General features: G+C 46.1%; 2 protein-coding genes across 2 annotated transcripts in view; one reads left to right on the top strand and one right to left on the bottom strand.

Annotated features, from left to right (window-relative positions):
- Nucleotides 1-453: 453 nt before the first annotated feature.
- On the bottom strand, nucleotides 454-3,027 carry UQCC5 (ubiquinol-cytochrome c reductase complex assembly factor 5). Its single transcript, XM_069812455.1, has 3 exons — nucleotides 2,895-3,027; nucleotides 2,392-2,570; nucleotides 454-808 (listed from the first exon to the last, which is right to left on the bottom strand). Exons 2-3 carry the CDS (start codon nucleotides 2,540-2,542, stop codon nucleotides 741-743), a joined length of 219 nt encoding a protein of 72 aa, XP_069668556.1. The 5' UTR covers nucleotides 2,543-2,570; nucleotides 2,895-3,027; the 3' UTR covers nucleotides 454-740.
- A 76-nt stretch (nucleotides 3,028-3,103) lies between these two features.
- NT5DC2 (5'-nucleotidase domain containing 2) overlaps nucleotides 3,104-13,700 on the top strand; it is a 30,868-nt gene continuing 20,271 nt past the window's right edge. The window contains exons 1-3 of the mRNA XM_069812447.1: nucleotides 3,104-3,633; nucleotides 11,345-11,529; nucleotides 12,332-12,406. Coding sequence (XP_069668548.1) covers nucleotides 3,351-3,633; nucleotides 11,345-11,529; nucleotides 12,332-12,406 — 543 coding nt within the window. The 5' untranslated portion in view covers nucleotides 3,104-3,350. The remainder of the gene's footprint in view (nucleotides 3,634-11,344; nucleotides 11,530-12,331; nucleotides 12,407-13,700) is intronic.

Genomic DNA, 13,700 nt, shown 5'->3' with positions numbered 1-13,700 from the left:
CTTCTTTGGGGATACAGGAGTCCTGCAAACAGAATTCAGGTTTGCTAGGACTACTGTTGCACATTCCTCTAAGCTTGTGCCTGTTACCACATAAACGCATCAGACTTTTCCCCCCAAAGCCCTCAGCTCAATTAATTGTTAGAGTAGCAACAATGGGTATTACAGCACTTGTAGGCAGTGAAGCCTGAATGCACGGATGACTTTCCAAACAGTGTGGGCTGAGTAAACATGGAGCAGTAAGTCTGTCCTCTTTTTATCTAGTTAAAATTATGCCACAGTGGAAAGAAAACAAATCGGATGCCAGAGCAGTTTCTGTCAGTACAAAGGAAACTAACTAAAAATTACTATTTCCGTTGTGCCAAGATGCTATGGATGCAATATGTAACATTTCTTTCCCATTGGTCTTGGCACAAGAACAGTGTCTCATCAAGCAAAGAAAAGCAGTAGCCAGACTCTGTTTACTCAGTTTAGTTTATTTAAAAGTACTAAACAAACATGAAATAAGTGGCAGAGGCCTACGTATAATGAACTTTTCGCTATTGTATTTGGCTTAAATACAAAATATTAAAGATACGAAGTAGATGGAAGAAGAAAAAACTGCCACAACCATCTGAGAGCGTATTTCACAATTACAGTTCATCTTGCAGACAAAATCTTCCCCTACCATCAATGTGGCAGTAATGCTTCTTTGGTATTAATACAGTTGAAGCATTCAGGACCTTCCCCTTGAAACCTTTCAGCTAAAATTCTTTTTTTTCCATCCTTGCCTCGTACTGTCTTTCAGATCGTTTCCTACGGTAAACGTCATCTGCCAGAAAAAGATTTTATTATATTAGCGTTTTCCAAGTGCAGGATAATACTAAATGTATGAAGCCTGTCATCTCTTTTTAAACTTTTAAATCCAATTTTCTCTTGCAGACACTAACAGGCAACTGAAAATTCAAGCCAACACAAATCCCTACTGCCACTTAAAAATAGCTCCATGTTCTCCCTCCTATCCAGGCTAAAGTTCTTCCCATCAGTCCTGATGAAATGTTTTTATAGGAAGACTTTTTCCAGTGTGATACAGTCATTTCTTGTCTACTTTCCCATGAGGGTGATTAAAAATACAAATGTCCAAACTAGCTGAAGCCAAATGGAAATTAAATTATAGGCACAAAGTCAATACCTGAGGACTGCCAGCATGGCTTCAGTATTTTAGCTTTTTTTTTTTTTTTTTTTGAAAAACCAAACCAAAACACAACACAGGAATATACCCACCTTCATAGTCTTCCTAGTTGTCCTTCCTGCCTCCCCTCACCCCGATAACCCCTAAGTATCCATCACCAAATAAAATCTCTCACTGACAAAAAAAAAAAGCTCATCAGTCTTGTACCTTGTCACTTTGCATGGATTATGACCAGTAATAAGGCTAAACTGCACAATTATTGTTACTGTAGTATAGTATCATTTAGGCATAGCTTTTTTTTTTTTTTTTCAGGAAAATAAGGCTCAAGCTGAAATATAAAGGCTGCTACACAATTGTGCTTTAGTTTCTAACCTGACTTTATTACTATACAGGTATGCCTCAGAAATTATTAAACTGAAAAAACACAACAAACCCACGCCTTCAGAAGTGAGCAGCGAAGCAATTTTTTTTGCAGCGAGTCTGTCAGCTATGGAAATTGTATCAAGCTGTTTTATTCTACGGGAGACTCAGCTAAATTTCCCATGAAAATGAGAATATTCCCATATAACATACAGTAGAGCTGATCCTTTTTTTGAAGTACACAAAGATTTCTAGCAAGGCTTCTAAAAGGGAAGAATGCCACATTAAAACTAAATGATTTAACTTCTAGAAAACGAGTCATAAGAACTTAGCTAATGGCACTCAGTTTCATACTTCTTTTTCAATTACCTAATTAAAAAAAGTCACGTTTCAGATGAACCCACACCTCCATTTAGATTCTGACGACCCCTCCAAAGACTCCGAGTCTTTTTCCAATGTAAAAAAAACCCAAAAACCAAAAGAAACTAATTTAGTATTGTAAACCCATTTTTGTTTGTTTGTTTCTGCCCAGTGTCTTCTGCTAGGGTGGCAGGGTCTGGAGTGTCCCATCCTGTACTAAAGAGAGAAGCGGCTGACTTGCTGATTATCTTTGAAGTCCTCCAGGTGAGGACCCCCCCACCCCGCACCAGACCTCGCTAACTCGTTGTTGTTCTCGGTAAGGGGAACCGGCGCCCCGGTGCGATCGCCACTAGCAGGTGCTGTGGCACAGGGTGCCGGGTCGGACCCGGGGCCGGGCCGGGACCCCCGGGAGGAGGAAGATGAGGAGGAGGAGGGGGGGGGCAGTGATGACTCAGCAGGGAGCGGGCCTCCTCCCGCCGCCCCCCGGCGCGGCCCTCACTTACAAAAGGTCTCCTTGCCGATGCGGACGTTAATCATGAACCACTCCATGGCTCCCCCGAGGAGGAAGAAGAAGGGCAGGAACCGGTACACGCCGAAGCGCTGCTTCCCGGGCACCAGCTGCAAGAGGCGCCTCACCCTCCTGCTCACCAGCATGGCCGGGGCGGGACCGGCGCCCTCAGCACTTGGCGGACAAAGAGGAAAAACGGGGGGGGGGGGCGTGTGAGGGGCGGAACGGGACGCACAACGGGCCCCGGCGCCCCAGCGGCCAAACCGCGACCGGGAGGCCAGGCCCGCTGTGGGAGAGCGCGGGGCCGCGGTCCCCGGTTTTCCCCGTTACGCACGGTGGAGGGGTGACGCGGGGATCGCCCGGCACCAGCTTCGCCCCCCGCGGCGGAGCGGCCGTGGCGGCTCCCCCGCCCCCCTCCTCCACCGGCGGGGGAAGGCGCGGCCAATCGGCGCCCGGCGCGCGCCCCCCCCCCCCCGGTGCCGCGCGCGCCCCCCTCACCTCCCGCGCGGGCTCCCCCAAGCCCGCAAACAGCCGAACGGAAGGACGTGGTCGGTGCCCGCGTGACCCCGCTGAGGGGAGGTTCGCCTCGCCTGATTGGCCGGGGCGGGGCCGGGGGGCGGGGCTGCAGCGGGGGACCACCGCCGCCCCCCACTCTCCGTTCCCCGCTCCCCCCGCCGCCCTCTCCTGAGGGGCCGGAGCGCGGCCAGCGGAGCCCGCCCGGGCCCCCGCCGCCCCCAGCCCCCCTCCGCGGGCAGCCGCCGCGCGCCGCCTTCCACCACCGCCACCACCCCGTTCCCTTCGAGGCGTGGCGCGGCCCGGCCCCCTCGCACCGGGCGGCGGGGATTGGCCGGGCGGCGGGTGTCTGCCGCGGGCCGGGGAGACGCGGAGCGGAGCGGAGCTAGCCCCGGCCGTGTGCGGGCTGCCCCGAGGCGGAGGCGGTCGGCCGGCGGGACCATGGCGGCGCTGGGCATGGCGGCACTGAGGAGAGGCAGCGGCGCGGCCCCCCGCCTCCTCGCCGTGGCCGTCTCCTGCCAGAGCTGCCGCCCCAAAGCCAGCCAGTGCCCCGGGGACGGCGGCCACGGGCAGCCCAAGGACCACCACCCGGCGGCCCCCGGCAGAGCCCGGCGCGGCGCCGAGCCCGGCCCCGCCGCGGGCAGCCAGCCCCTCCCGGCCGAGGGAGCCGACACCAAGACCTACTTGTGGGCCAGGTACCACGAGATGAAAAAGCTGGTCTACGGTAAGGGCCGCCTCCGGGCGCTGGGACTGCCACGTCCTGCCGGGCTTGGCCTTTTTCCCTCTTTTTTTTGTCCCCTCCTCCCCCCCCCCTTTGCATCCTGGTGCCTTTCCCCGCGGTGCAGAACTGGGGATGTGCCCGTTGCTGTGCCGCTGCCGGGGTTAGAAGCCTTCCCCCCGGCAATGCCATCCACACGCCTCCATCGACCGGGGCCCTCTGGGACGGTTTTATTTCTGTTGAAATCTGGCCCTGGTCTCCCTCTCCCCATCGTGGGCTTCCCTCTGTGAACGTCCCTCGGCTGGTCTCAGCGTTTCAGGACATGCAGAGTACGTGGGGTTCTAAACAACTGGCCGCCCTAACGTGGATATGGTCATGGTGAATAGTTTATATGAAGGGCTCGTTGCATTTTTCTCTAATTTGCCGTTGGTTGGCATACCGAAACGTGGTTAGACTAGAACAAATAGACAGTCACGTTGACTGATGTGGTGAGGAGTCCACGGTCCAACTTGTAACTCTCCATTGGCACAAGGGTGAGCGTGGAGAAGACTGATGCTACAGCTGCTAGGATGTCTCCTGATCCTGAGCTCAGTTTGCGAAACCCCTTTTACTCATGTGTGCCTGCCTGCATGCGTGTTTTTGCTCCTCTGACCAAGAAGTTACCTGGCTCCATCAGATACATTGAAATGCTAAGCGAGGAGAAAACTCATGCCAAATCCGTCCATGTGTAAAACAGGATTGTGGTCTTTTTGGCAGCAGCAGACCTCCACTGTATTAAACTCTCCTAAAAATATGAAAAAATAGCTTTCATGGCATAAGGGCAGGGAACTTTTCCCTGATGGTTTCTTGATTCTTGGAATGCTGAAGGTAAGCACCTTAGAGAGCTAGGAAGTGTGACTTTGCGTCTGGTGTTAAATAGCTCTCCATTAGCTTTTGTTTATCTAAGGGTTTGGAGAAGGACGGCAGCCAGCCATAGCCATCTGGAAGAACCATCTCACTGTTATGAGATTGGCAAGTTCTGTCATTCCTTCCTCCCCTGCCTTCCAGTACATGAGATTTGACATAAAATCTGAAGTCCTTCATGATGCACAAATGTAAAGGAATTGGCCGCCGATCCGTTGGGTGCTAAGCCTGCTGCATTCCAGCTCTTGCAGGATGTGAGCTCCTTTGCCTGAGCTGTTGAAGGCAGTACAAGGTGCTGACAGAGGACAACAGCTTCGTGTTAACTCCCTGCTCCAAGACTGAGTTGTGGTTTTAGCCCCACTACTTGGAAGAAGTTCCAACTCACAAGACATGTAATAGTGTTTGGACGTTAATATCCTCAAAGGCATTTTTTTTCTTTTCCATAACGGTATTGAAACCGTAGATGTAGATACGTTAACAGGCTGTGTCATGGTCTCTTGGGAAAATGCTCACTTCACTATGTGATGGATTGTGAAGTTTGTATTCACATAGTTGCACTTTGTTGGCAAGCAAGAGATACAGTTATTACTTGAGGTGGAGAACTAGTCAGCAGGACTAAATACAAAATGAAGTTCAGTGAAGTAGCCCATGTGTTACAGAGCAGACTCTACAAACCTTCAGGTAACTATTAGACATGTTGAGTAAGAAGGCCCTCGTTTGTTTAAAGAATAGCTCCCCAAACCAAAATTTCAAGACTGTGCTGTTGTTCAAGTCTTGTCAAGAAGAGACATAAACGGAGTTGGTCCACGTTGGTTTTAATTGCTGCTTTGACAACTAAACTGAGTTGTGCAAAACGTGGCATCAGTCTGTTCCTTTGTTCTTGATTTCTAACTCTGATGTAAAAGTGAATATCTGTGGCTGGGTTATGGATCTGAAAACATCGTCACATCTCAATACTCATCAGCACTGAGTTTGAGAAGACTCCTGTGGTGCCACCTTCTTCCTTCTCTGAAACTCCACCTTTGCGAAGTCCTTTGTCCTTATTGTCAGTTATTGCTATTGGTTTTGGAGAGAGGTCTCTGCCAGGAGAATTTCTTGTGTGTTTTCAAACCAGCTCTTGCTTAGGACCTGATTTATAGAGCAATGTTGCATTTTTACACAGAGGGGATTCCAATGATAAATGCTGACTGAGTTGGATGGGGCAGGCTCTGTAGAATGAGAGCTTCTGTGCAGTAAAGCTCAGTGGTGGTACGGGTTTGGTGGCCAGAGCCCACAAAGGTGCTGCTGAAGTAAAGTCTCCCCTTAGCATTGGCTCAAGAGAAGCCATTCTCTTCATTATTCCCTCTTACTTTTTGCAGCACTGACTCTTAGGACCAAATTTCATTACCTGTAATAATTTGAGGCTACTACTTCCACTTAATGTGCCTTTTTTTTTTTTTCTCTGCCAAAAGGAAAAGTATAATCGCATTTGTTGCGAGTGGTGTTGAGCTCTTGAGGGGTGGTGTTGAGCAAGACTTGCTGTATTCTGATTTAATGACATTTGAAGTGTCAAGGAAGGCTGATATGCTCTCTCAGTAAGCAATGTCTGAAGTCTTGCACTCTAGGAAACATCCAGTCCTGAAACTGAATGGAACTGGCAAGTGAGTGAGGATTTGGCTGTAAGCAAGTGTGTATGTTTTTTCCCAGATTTTTCAAACTTGTAAGTATGGCTATAATAAATCAGCTTTCCTAAGGAACCTTTAAAATAACTGTTAACTTCTTGCCTCTGCCTGACAAGCTTGAGTGTAGTTAAACGTGAGAAATACTAAGAACAGAGACACGTTTACAGGCAGCAAGAACATGGTTAGGCATTGATAACACTGAGGGTGCAGCTCAGAGGTAGTCCTTGCTCTCTTTAGTTTGTGTGGATCGAGAGATACCTTTGCATCTAAATAATGCAAGCCGCAGTCAGCAACATGTGCCGATCACATTTGGAAATGGGAGAGAAGACAACACCCCTGTGTGATCATTGCATTGGTGATTTTGGTGCGGTGCAGAGGTGGTTTTTGCAATCTAGCACATTTTGATTCTGCTTGTGTCGCTAATCTCAAGCAGGCACAAAGATTTAAGGGCCACACTCTTTGCCAACCCAGGAAATGAGTCTAGTGCTATGACAATAAATGCCCTGTAAATCGCTTAGGGAGTATGCATATTTCACGAGTTGTGGCATCTACAGGTTGAGCTGGGATTGGGAATGACAATTAGCAGCCAGAACTGGAAGTGCGACCAGTTATGTTAACCTCCCAGTTCTGCTTTCCTAAATGTAAACATTTTTTTCTTGTAAAGAGCTCTTATAGCAGCATTTGTCTAGTGTATATAAAAAATGTCATTTTGGAATCAAAAAGTATTTTTTAATACTGCTTTTGGTTCATGTAGATTTCATTGGTGAGGAATCCCACAATATTTAGGCATAATGGCATAAATTTAAGACTATGCTCCGGACTAATTTTCAGTACTCTTCTAACATGGTTCCTCTGCCCTTTGATGTTTTTTAAGTAATATTTCCCTCTCCCTGCCCTCTTGGTAGAGGCATCTACTTCAGCTGGTTGGAGTGCTTTGCAGGAAATGGTACAAAACAACAGTTCAAAAGGATAAAGAGGTACTTGGAAGCGAGGAAAACTGGCAGTTTGTCTTCAGAAAGCAAGTCAGTGTGAGCAAAGGGAACTTTTTCATTCATGAAGAACATGGAGGATGGTGGCCATCTGCTTTTCAGTATCGTTCTTTTCCTTACTAGTCTTACAAAGAAATTAGCGCAGCTGTCTGCTGTGTTGGACCTCTGGGAGTACAAAGGCTGTGAGATGGGTGTGAGTTGCCTTTTTTCTGTATTGTTCTTCCCTAATGTGCTGGATCTGAGGCTGAGAGAAAAGGAGCGTTTCCTGCATGATGCCATTGGTACTCCCGGGAGCTCAGAAAAGCACAGGACATGCTTGGCATCTCCTGACCAGAGCGTTTTTCACATCAGAAGGGGCCATATGGTGTCTTGGCATCTCTAACCATTGCTTACAGTTAATTACCTGCTTTTGTTTCCATTTCTGCTCTCATGTTGGGGATTGAGTGTTATTGCTTTCTAACAATGTGGGCTATTGCCTGGGAAGAGGCACTTGTGCAGCCATGAAGATATTCCAATTTAAGCAGCTGTTCAGGGCCTCATAGTGGTAAAATAAAGGAGATGTTGTGTGTTTACCTTGCATTTACATCCAGGTGTAAAAAAATGCATGAGATCAAACACACTTTCTTGTGGTCTGCCTTTGTTGCTGAGTTTCATCATGTGCTACGGATATGCAGACACTTCCCTTAAAACCATCAGAGTTGCAAATGGGAGCGAATTGTGCAAGTATGCAGATTCCAGGCATTTGTATCTATTGCAAGAGCTGCTTTTCCCCCACTGTCCTCAGATGTATGCATGGCGATTTTCCCTTAGATCATACTTCCTGGGTGAAATGCTGAGTAGACAGTGACTAACTGTGATACTGTCTCCCTTTCCAGTTAGGACCCAGACGGAAAGAGTAGTTGGGATTATCGTTCTTTTTTAATAACCCAAACTGGTTTTCATTTTGTTTTTTTTCTTGCTGTAATTTATCATATCTGTCCAGCAATCTGTTTCAGTGTCTTAGCAGAGGAAAAGCAAAAGCTATCGTTCCTGGAAAAATGGCATCTTCATGGGCTTCTGGAGGGTGTCATCTGTTTGTTTTGACTCGAGGATTGCCACGCAAACTGAGGCAAAGATCCCTGGCAGATTAGGTGCTGAGTGTCAGCAGAGCAGCAGCACCCAAGTCTGCAGCCCAGGACTTGATTAAGCACTCAGAATTTGTAACCACCCAGGTGATTATCTTTAAAAAACAAAACAACAACAACAACAAAAAAAACTAAAACCAAACCATAAAAACAAACCTCTTGAAACCTGGCTCAGTAAGCCAGGCATGTTTGGCCTCTTGTATTGAAACTGATCTTGCGTGTGCTCCCAGCTTCTGTCTCTTCCCTGTGGTAGTTTGAACCTGCAGAGAGTCTGCATGAGCTTAAAGAGGAGATGGACACCTACCACTCTATTGAGGAGGATGCTGCAAATGGATATTTACACTGAGCCAAAAGTGTAGCATGAGTCTCTGGACTGAAACCCAGAGCTTTTTCCTTCTCTCTAGGAGATCAGTGACTTTAAACTACTATAAATTTAAGATGCAGGGTGATGGCATGGAAAGAGCAAGCTGTCAGCAAGCTGCTGTGAGTTGCTTTGGTGATGGTGATGTGTGATAGGAAACACAGCAAGGAGATGTGTGGTGCTCCAGGAAGTGTGCATAGGGAGTGTGGTATGTGTGAGGCAATGGTGATAAAGCATTTTGGCTAGAGTATGCTTTTTTTTTTTGGCCTTTATGAGGTAAGAGAGAACGCACTGTGTAAGTTAGTGACAAAATGTCTGAGCGGGGTAAAATGATGTGGGCAGGAGGCTGTCAGAGTACAGCAGAGAGGCTCTGTACGTTTGAGGCTGGCAGGGAGGAGTATGACTTCATCTAGTGGGTCAAAATATACTTCATAAATTATACTGTGGCACAGTTACTGCTTAGGCTCCTGATCACAGATAAGACTTGTTTCGTGCACTTCCAAGTCTCAGACTACCCTTTCCTTGTTACAAAATCATATCGCTCCCTTAGCTTTTCCTGATTGTATTCTTGCAAAAGTTGTGGCTGGCATATGTTGCTGAATCTAGATGGGTCTCATGTCTTCTGTGAAAGGAGAGATGGGCTTCAGGCAATGGTATTTTGCACTGCTTTCAGACTATCAAAATGTGTTGTCATAAAGCTGTTAGCAAATGGTGAATACTGGAAGAGCTTGACCTCTCTGTAGGGATACGGTAGCAGCAAGAGGGGTGCATCTGTCGTTAAAAAAAAGTGCTTTCATTAGAAGCACATTTGCACTGTGATGTGATTAGGGTTGTGTCATTTTCCTTGTGAGGAAGAAAAATAACACTAACACCCTGCACATCCCACTGTATGCTTAGAAAAAGATCTTCCTACAAGTTATCTGGAGGTGAGGACAGGAAGTGAAGCTCTGTTTGTTTATGGTGCAAAGAGCATTTATGATGGGAGGATGAAAGTTGTGATCATCTGAATCCTATTTACGTTTCCCATCTTTTAAAATCTCAGTGGAAAGTACTCTGATTGCATCTGCTCTCTTCAGCCTCTTCCAGGAACTTTGCCACCAGCAGAGTTACTGAAAGACAGCTCCTGTTCCTGCTGTGTAGTCAGTAAGTCAGCCTTCCTGCCTTAAAATATGGCTTTCTTTTCTAGTAATTCCTCTCTAGTTGGTCTGGTGAATTGCATTTGAAGGCCAAAGGAAAGTGAGTTAGGAGAGAGGGATGGGTATGTTTTGTAATGCATCTCTCCCCTGAAAAATAAATATTATGATATATCTGAATCCTTTGGATTAGCGCTCACAAATGTACTTTGGACTTTACCTAAATTCTGTAATCATTCCAGACAAAGTCTTTATTGGGAATGGCTGGTATCTCTTTCTAATAATATTTTTTTTGTTCTAGATTCAGATGAAACTTGGTTTTATAGCAAGGAAGCACTAAAGAACCGGCACAGGTGTTCTTGCTAAAAGCCAAAAGTTAAGGTAGGAAGGGAAAAAAAAATCCTACCCACTGATGCTGTGTAGGATCTGAAAAATGTCTGCACTTTTCCTATCATTCAAAGAGAAAATTACATGTCTTTGAGGAGGGAGGAAATGTCTCCTTCCCCTCTCTGTCCCCCAGTGTGGATGTGACTAGGCAACCTACTACAGGGAACTATTTTTATTGCTCTTTCTCATCTTGCAATGCACAGCTCTCGTGGAGCGGGAAGCCTGGGAAGGGTCTGTTCCTGTCTCTCCCATTGTGGTGCCACTAAAATTCTCAGCACTCTAGACTAGCTCTGAAAAAGGATGTACAGGTAGTTCAGCTGCTAGGTCACTTAACCCCTATTTTCCCCATGGCCTGGGGAGCAAAGTGTTATTCATAACCATTTTGAACAGTAACCCTGTTTTGAAGTGACAAACCACACACAAGGACCAAGCTGTTTCCACAGCTGTTCATCAGAGGAAAGCAGATAACTTGTTGCTATCAGCATTACATGCTCTAAGAGCATAGGTTAGTGTGTTTTTCTTCACATTTTGTTGGTGTTTGTACAAAACCTTGTTTTATCCTGCCCATTAATAATAATAATAAAAAAACCCCCTAACGGTACCTGCAGAATTGCTCTGTGGAGTCTGGTTGCTTCTGTGAGAAACAAAAAATGCTAAAAGGCAAACCTCAAAATTTCTAATTTGAAGTAATCTAGATTTCTCGCAGAGGAGAGTTAGTCTGTTTGTCTTGCTCAAGTTTTAAGTGAGGGGCACGTGTTTTTGTGGTCATACATTGCAGCAACCTTTCACGTTGGTGAGCCTGCTGAAACTGCAGCTGCTGTAAGCTAGAAATCTGACACTTCAAAATCTTGGGTCTGCTTTGCTTCATGTAGGCCAGAGACCCGAGGACATCGATTGTTTGTGGCTTCCTGACGTAAAAGGTCAGTCTTAATGTGAGAGTGGTTAGCATCATCACCAGACGCAGCCAGAGGTTTCACAGCGTGTTTTTTCACAGGGAGGATTATTTGAGTGATTTAACAGCAGCAGCCTTTGACAGCAGCACTGGGCTCCTTTGCTGCTGCTGTGTGGTACTTGCAGCTGCTGTCAGGTCCAGAATGAAAAGTTGAAATTTCAGTGATCCTCGCAGTTTCTCTAACCTCTCCCCTTTCCCTTCTCTTAGATCTCCTTCCACCAGGAGTCTGCAATCTCCTCAACCCAGCCGCTATCTATGCTAACAACGAGATCAGCCTGGGCGATGTTGAGATATATGGCTTTGACTATGACTACACATTAGCACAGTATTCTAATTTACTACACTCTATGATTTTCAACACTGCCAGAGACATCCTAATAGAACAATTCAAGGTAATGATGTGCTAAGAATTTCCACTCAATTAAGCTTACTGCTGTCTTTGCGATGCCCCAGACATGCTTGCAAAATGCCACGCTGTGCGCATCTGTCAATTACTTGTTTTATTGAGACAAATTTCTTGTTTCACAATCTTTGATTGCAGAAAGTTTTGTCTGTACGTGGAATTAATTTCCTTTGAGACAATTTACCATGCTCTACGTTCCTGAGGTTTTATAAGTATGCAACAGGAACCTTAGTCTAGAAAGGTCTGGTCTGTTTTACATAACTATGGAAATAATGCCCACAGAATTGCTGGTTCGAGGTACACATGATGGATAAACATGAACCATGGGCCAACACTGAAGCCGTACAGGACTTGACATGTGCAAGTCAATATGGATGACGCTGTATAGCATGTCCCATAATGGACACCCTGTTTGCAATAAGTGACTGGTGGTGCATTTTCTTCTCGTCATGTCTTTCTTTGTAGAGGGGCTCTGCAGTGTCATTGTTTTGCCAAATATATGCATTGAATGGAGCTTACTAGAAGTGTCCTCACTACCTGAGTGAACCTGTTACATTTTCACTAGTGTCCCTTACACAAGAGAAACTAGTTTTAGGGATCCTGTTCCTCTATATCTTTCTGTGTTCATCCACTTTCTTTGTTGAAGGGACAAAATGAAGTGCACCTCTTCCTTGGTCAGTTTATGCCTGGGGTGAGACAACTAGTAGGACTAAGCCAGCTCAACAGGTGAAATAATTTTGTTGATAACCCAATGCTTATGCCTCCAATGATGTCACTGTTTGTCTTCCCAGTATCCAGAAGGGCTTGGGAAGTATGACTACATTCCAGGGTTTGCCATACGTGGACTTCACTATGATGTACAAAAGGTAAGCTGTACAAAGTTCAGTCTCCTGGGCTTTGTCTTCCATTATGTTATGTTTTTAGTGGAAATACTTTCTGTCATTGCTTGCAATAACATCAATCACCAAACTGTCAGTGAGTCCGGGTGGCTGTGTTTTTCATTGCTTAGGTTCTTCTTGCTTATAAACCTTGCAAAGGAAAGATGTCTTGTGTTTGCATAACCTCTAGCAGAATGAGACATTCTAGCAAAGACCTCTGGTAAACAGCTTTGCCAATTTAAAAGTCAGTTAATTCCACAACCTAATTAATAGAAAACTCAGCTTGTTTGTGTGATCATTTCTGTCTTTCAGGAAATTTAAACAACAAACCTCAATCCTGCATCTACAAGTACTTGCCAGCAGCAGAGGCATTATGTCTTACTCTAATAATAAAAATGATTTGTCAGGATAATGCTTTAGGAAGCCTTTCCCACCCCCCACCCCGAATAATAGGACTGCCTGGAAAAAGATCCAAGCTACTTGAGATGCATGCTTCTTAGGAGCACAGGCAAGCAAAGTGCAAGCATTAGCTTTAACCCTTTTCAGTGCTTTGGACTGATTCCCTGAAAGCCTGTTGCCCAGTGATGTCATGCAGGCTGCTGCAGTCAGGTGGGAGCACAGCAGAGAAAGTTGCTTCACTGTAGTAGCTTTTCTTATGTTGAGCTTTGAGCAAATTCAGGGAAGCAGGCACTACAGGCTGGAGTGTGTGTGCTGTTCTCCAGCAGTGGGGGGTTGAGGGGGGGGAAGAGAATGAAGAAAAAAAATACAGAGAGAGTTTTCCTGTGTCTTTTGTCCTAACTGCAGTGACAGCATGGCAGCAGACTGCTCATGCCTCTGACTTTACAAAGAAGTAGGTCTGTGAGAAACTGCAGTTTGTTTCTCTGTTTAAATCTCTGGCTGATGTATCAGAGAAACACAGAGGCGACTGGCCTAGCCAGGCAAAACACTCTTTGAGTGAGTAGGAGGTGAGAACTCTGTTTTCTCAGGATCAGAGTTTGCAAAACACACGAAAAACTGGGTAGTGCCTGTCTAAGTAAGTCGTTCAGCATATTTGCCTGCACTCCTTTCAAACTAGTGGGACATCTGCCCACGGTGTAACAAGCTGCACTGATATGGTATCGTGATAAAAGAAGGTGCCTGAAGGTTGTGAATGCTCTGTGGAATCAATTACCTTGCACTGTGGTAGAAACAGGACAGATAGTTTGATGCTGTGTCCTTATTCAAGTTGCAGAGCAATGTGGTTTTAATGTAAGGCTGCTTTCTGTGCCCAGAGAACTTGTGT

The sequence above is a fragment of the Haliaeetus albicilla genome, chromosome 24 (assembly GCF_947461875.1).
Source record: "Haliaeetus albicilla chromosome 24, bHalAlb1.1, whole genome shotgun sequence".
In the NCBI taxonomy this organism is placed as follows: Eukaryota; Metazoa; Chordata; class Aves; order Accipitriformes; family Accipitridae; genus Haliaeetus; species Haliaeetus albicilla.
This window is presented reverse-complemented; position numbering and strand designations above follow the sequence as displayed.

Excerpts from the sequence above, each read along its gene's own strand:
- UQCC5 (XM_069812455.1), bottom strand. The coding sequence starts at position 2,542 with ATGCTGGTGAGCAGGAGGGTGAGGCGCCTCTTGCAGCTGGTGCCCGGG. Across the intron at positions 809-2,391 it reads CATCGGCAAGGAGACCTTTT|ATGACGTTTACCGTAGGAAA; the intron begins GTAAGTGAGGGC and ends TTTTTCTGGCAG.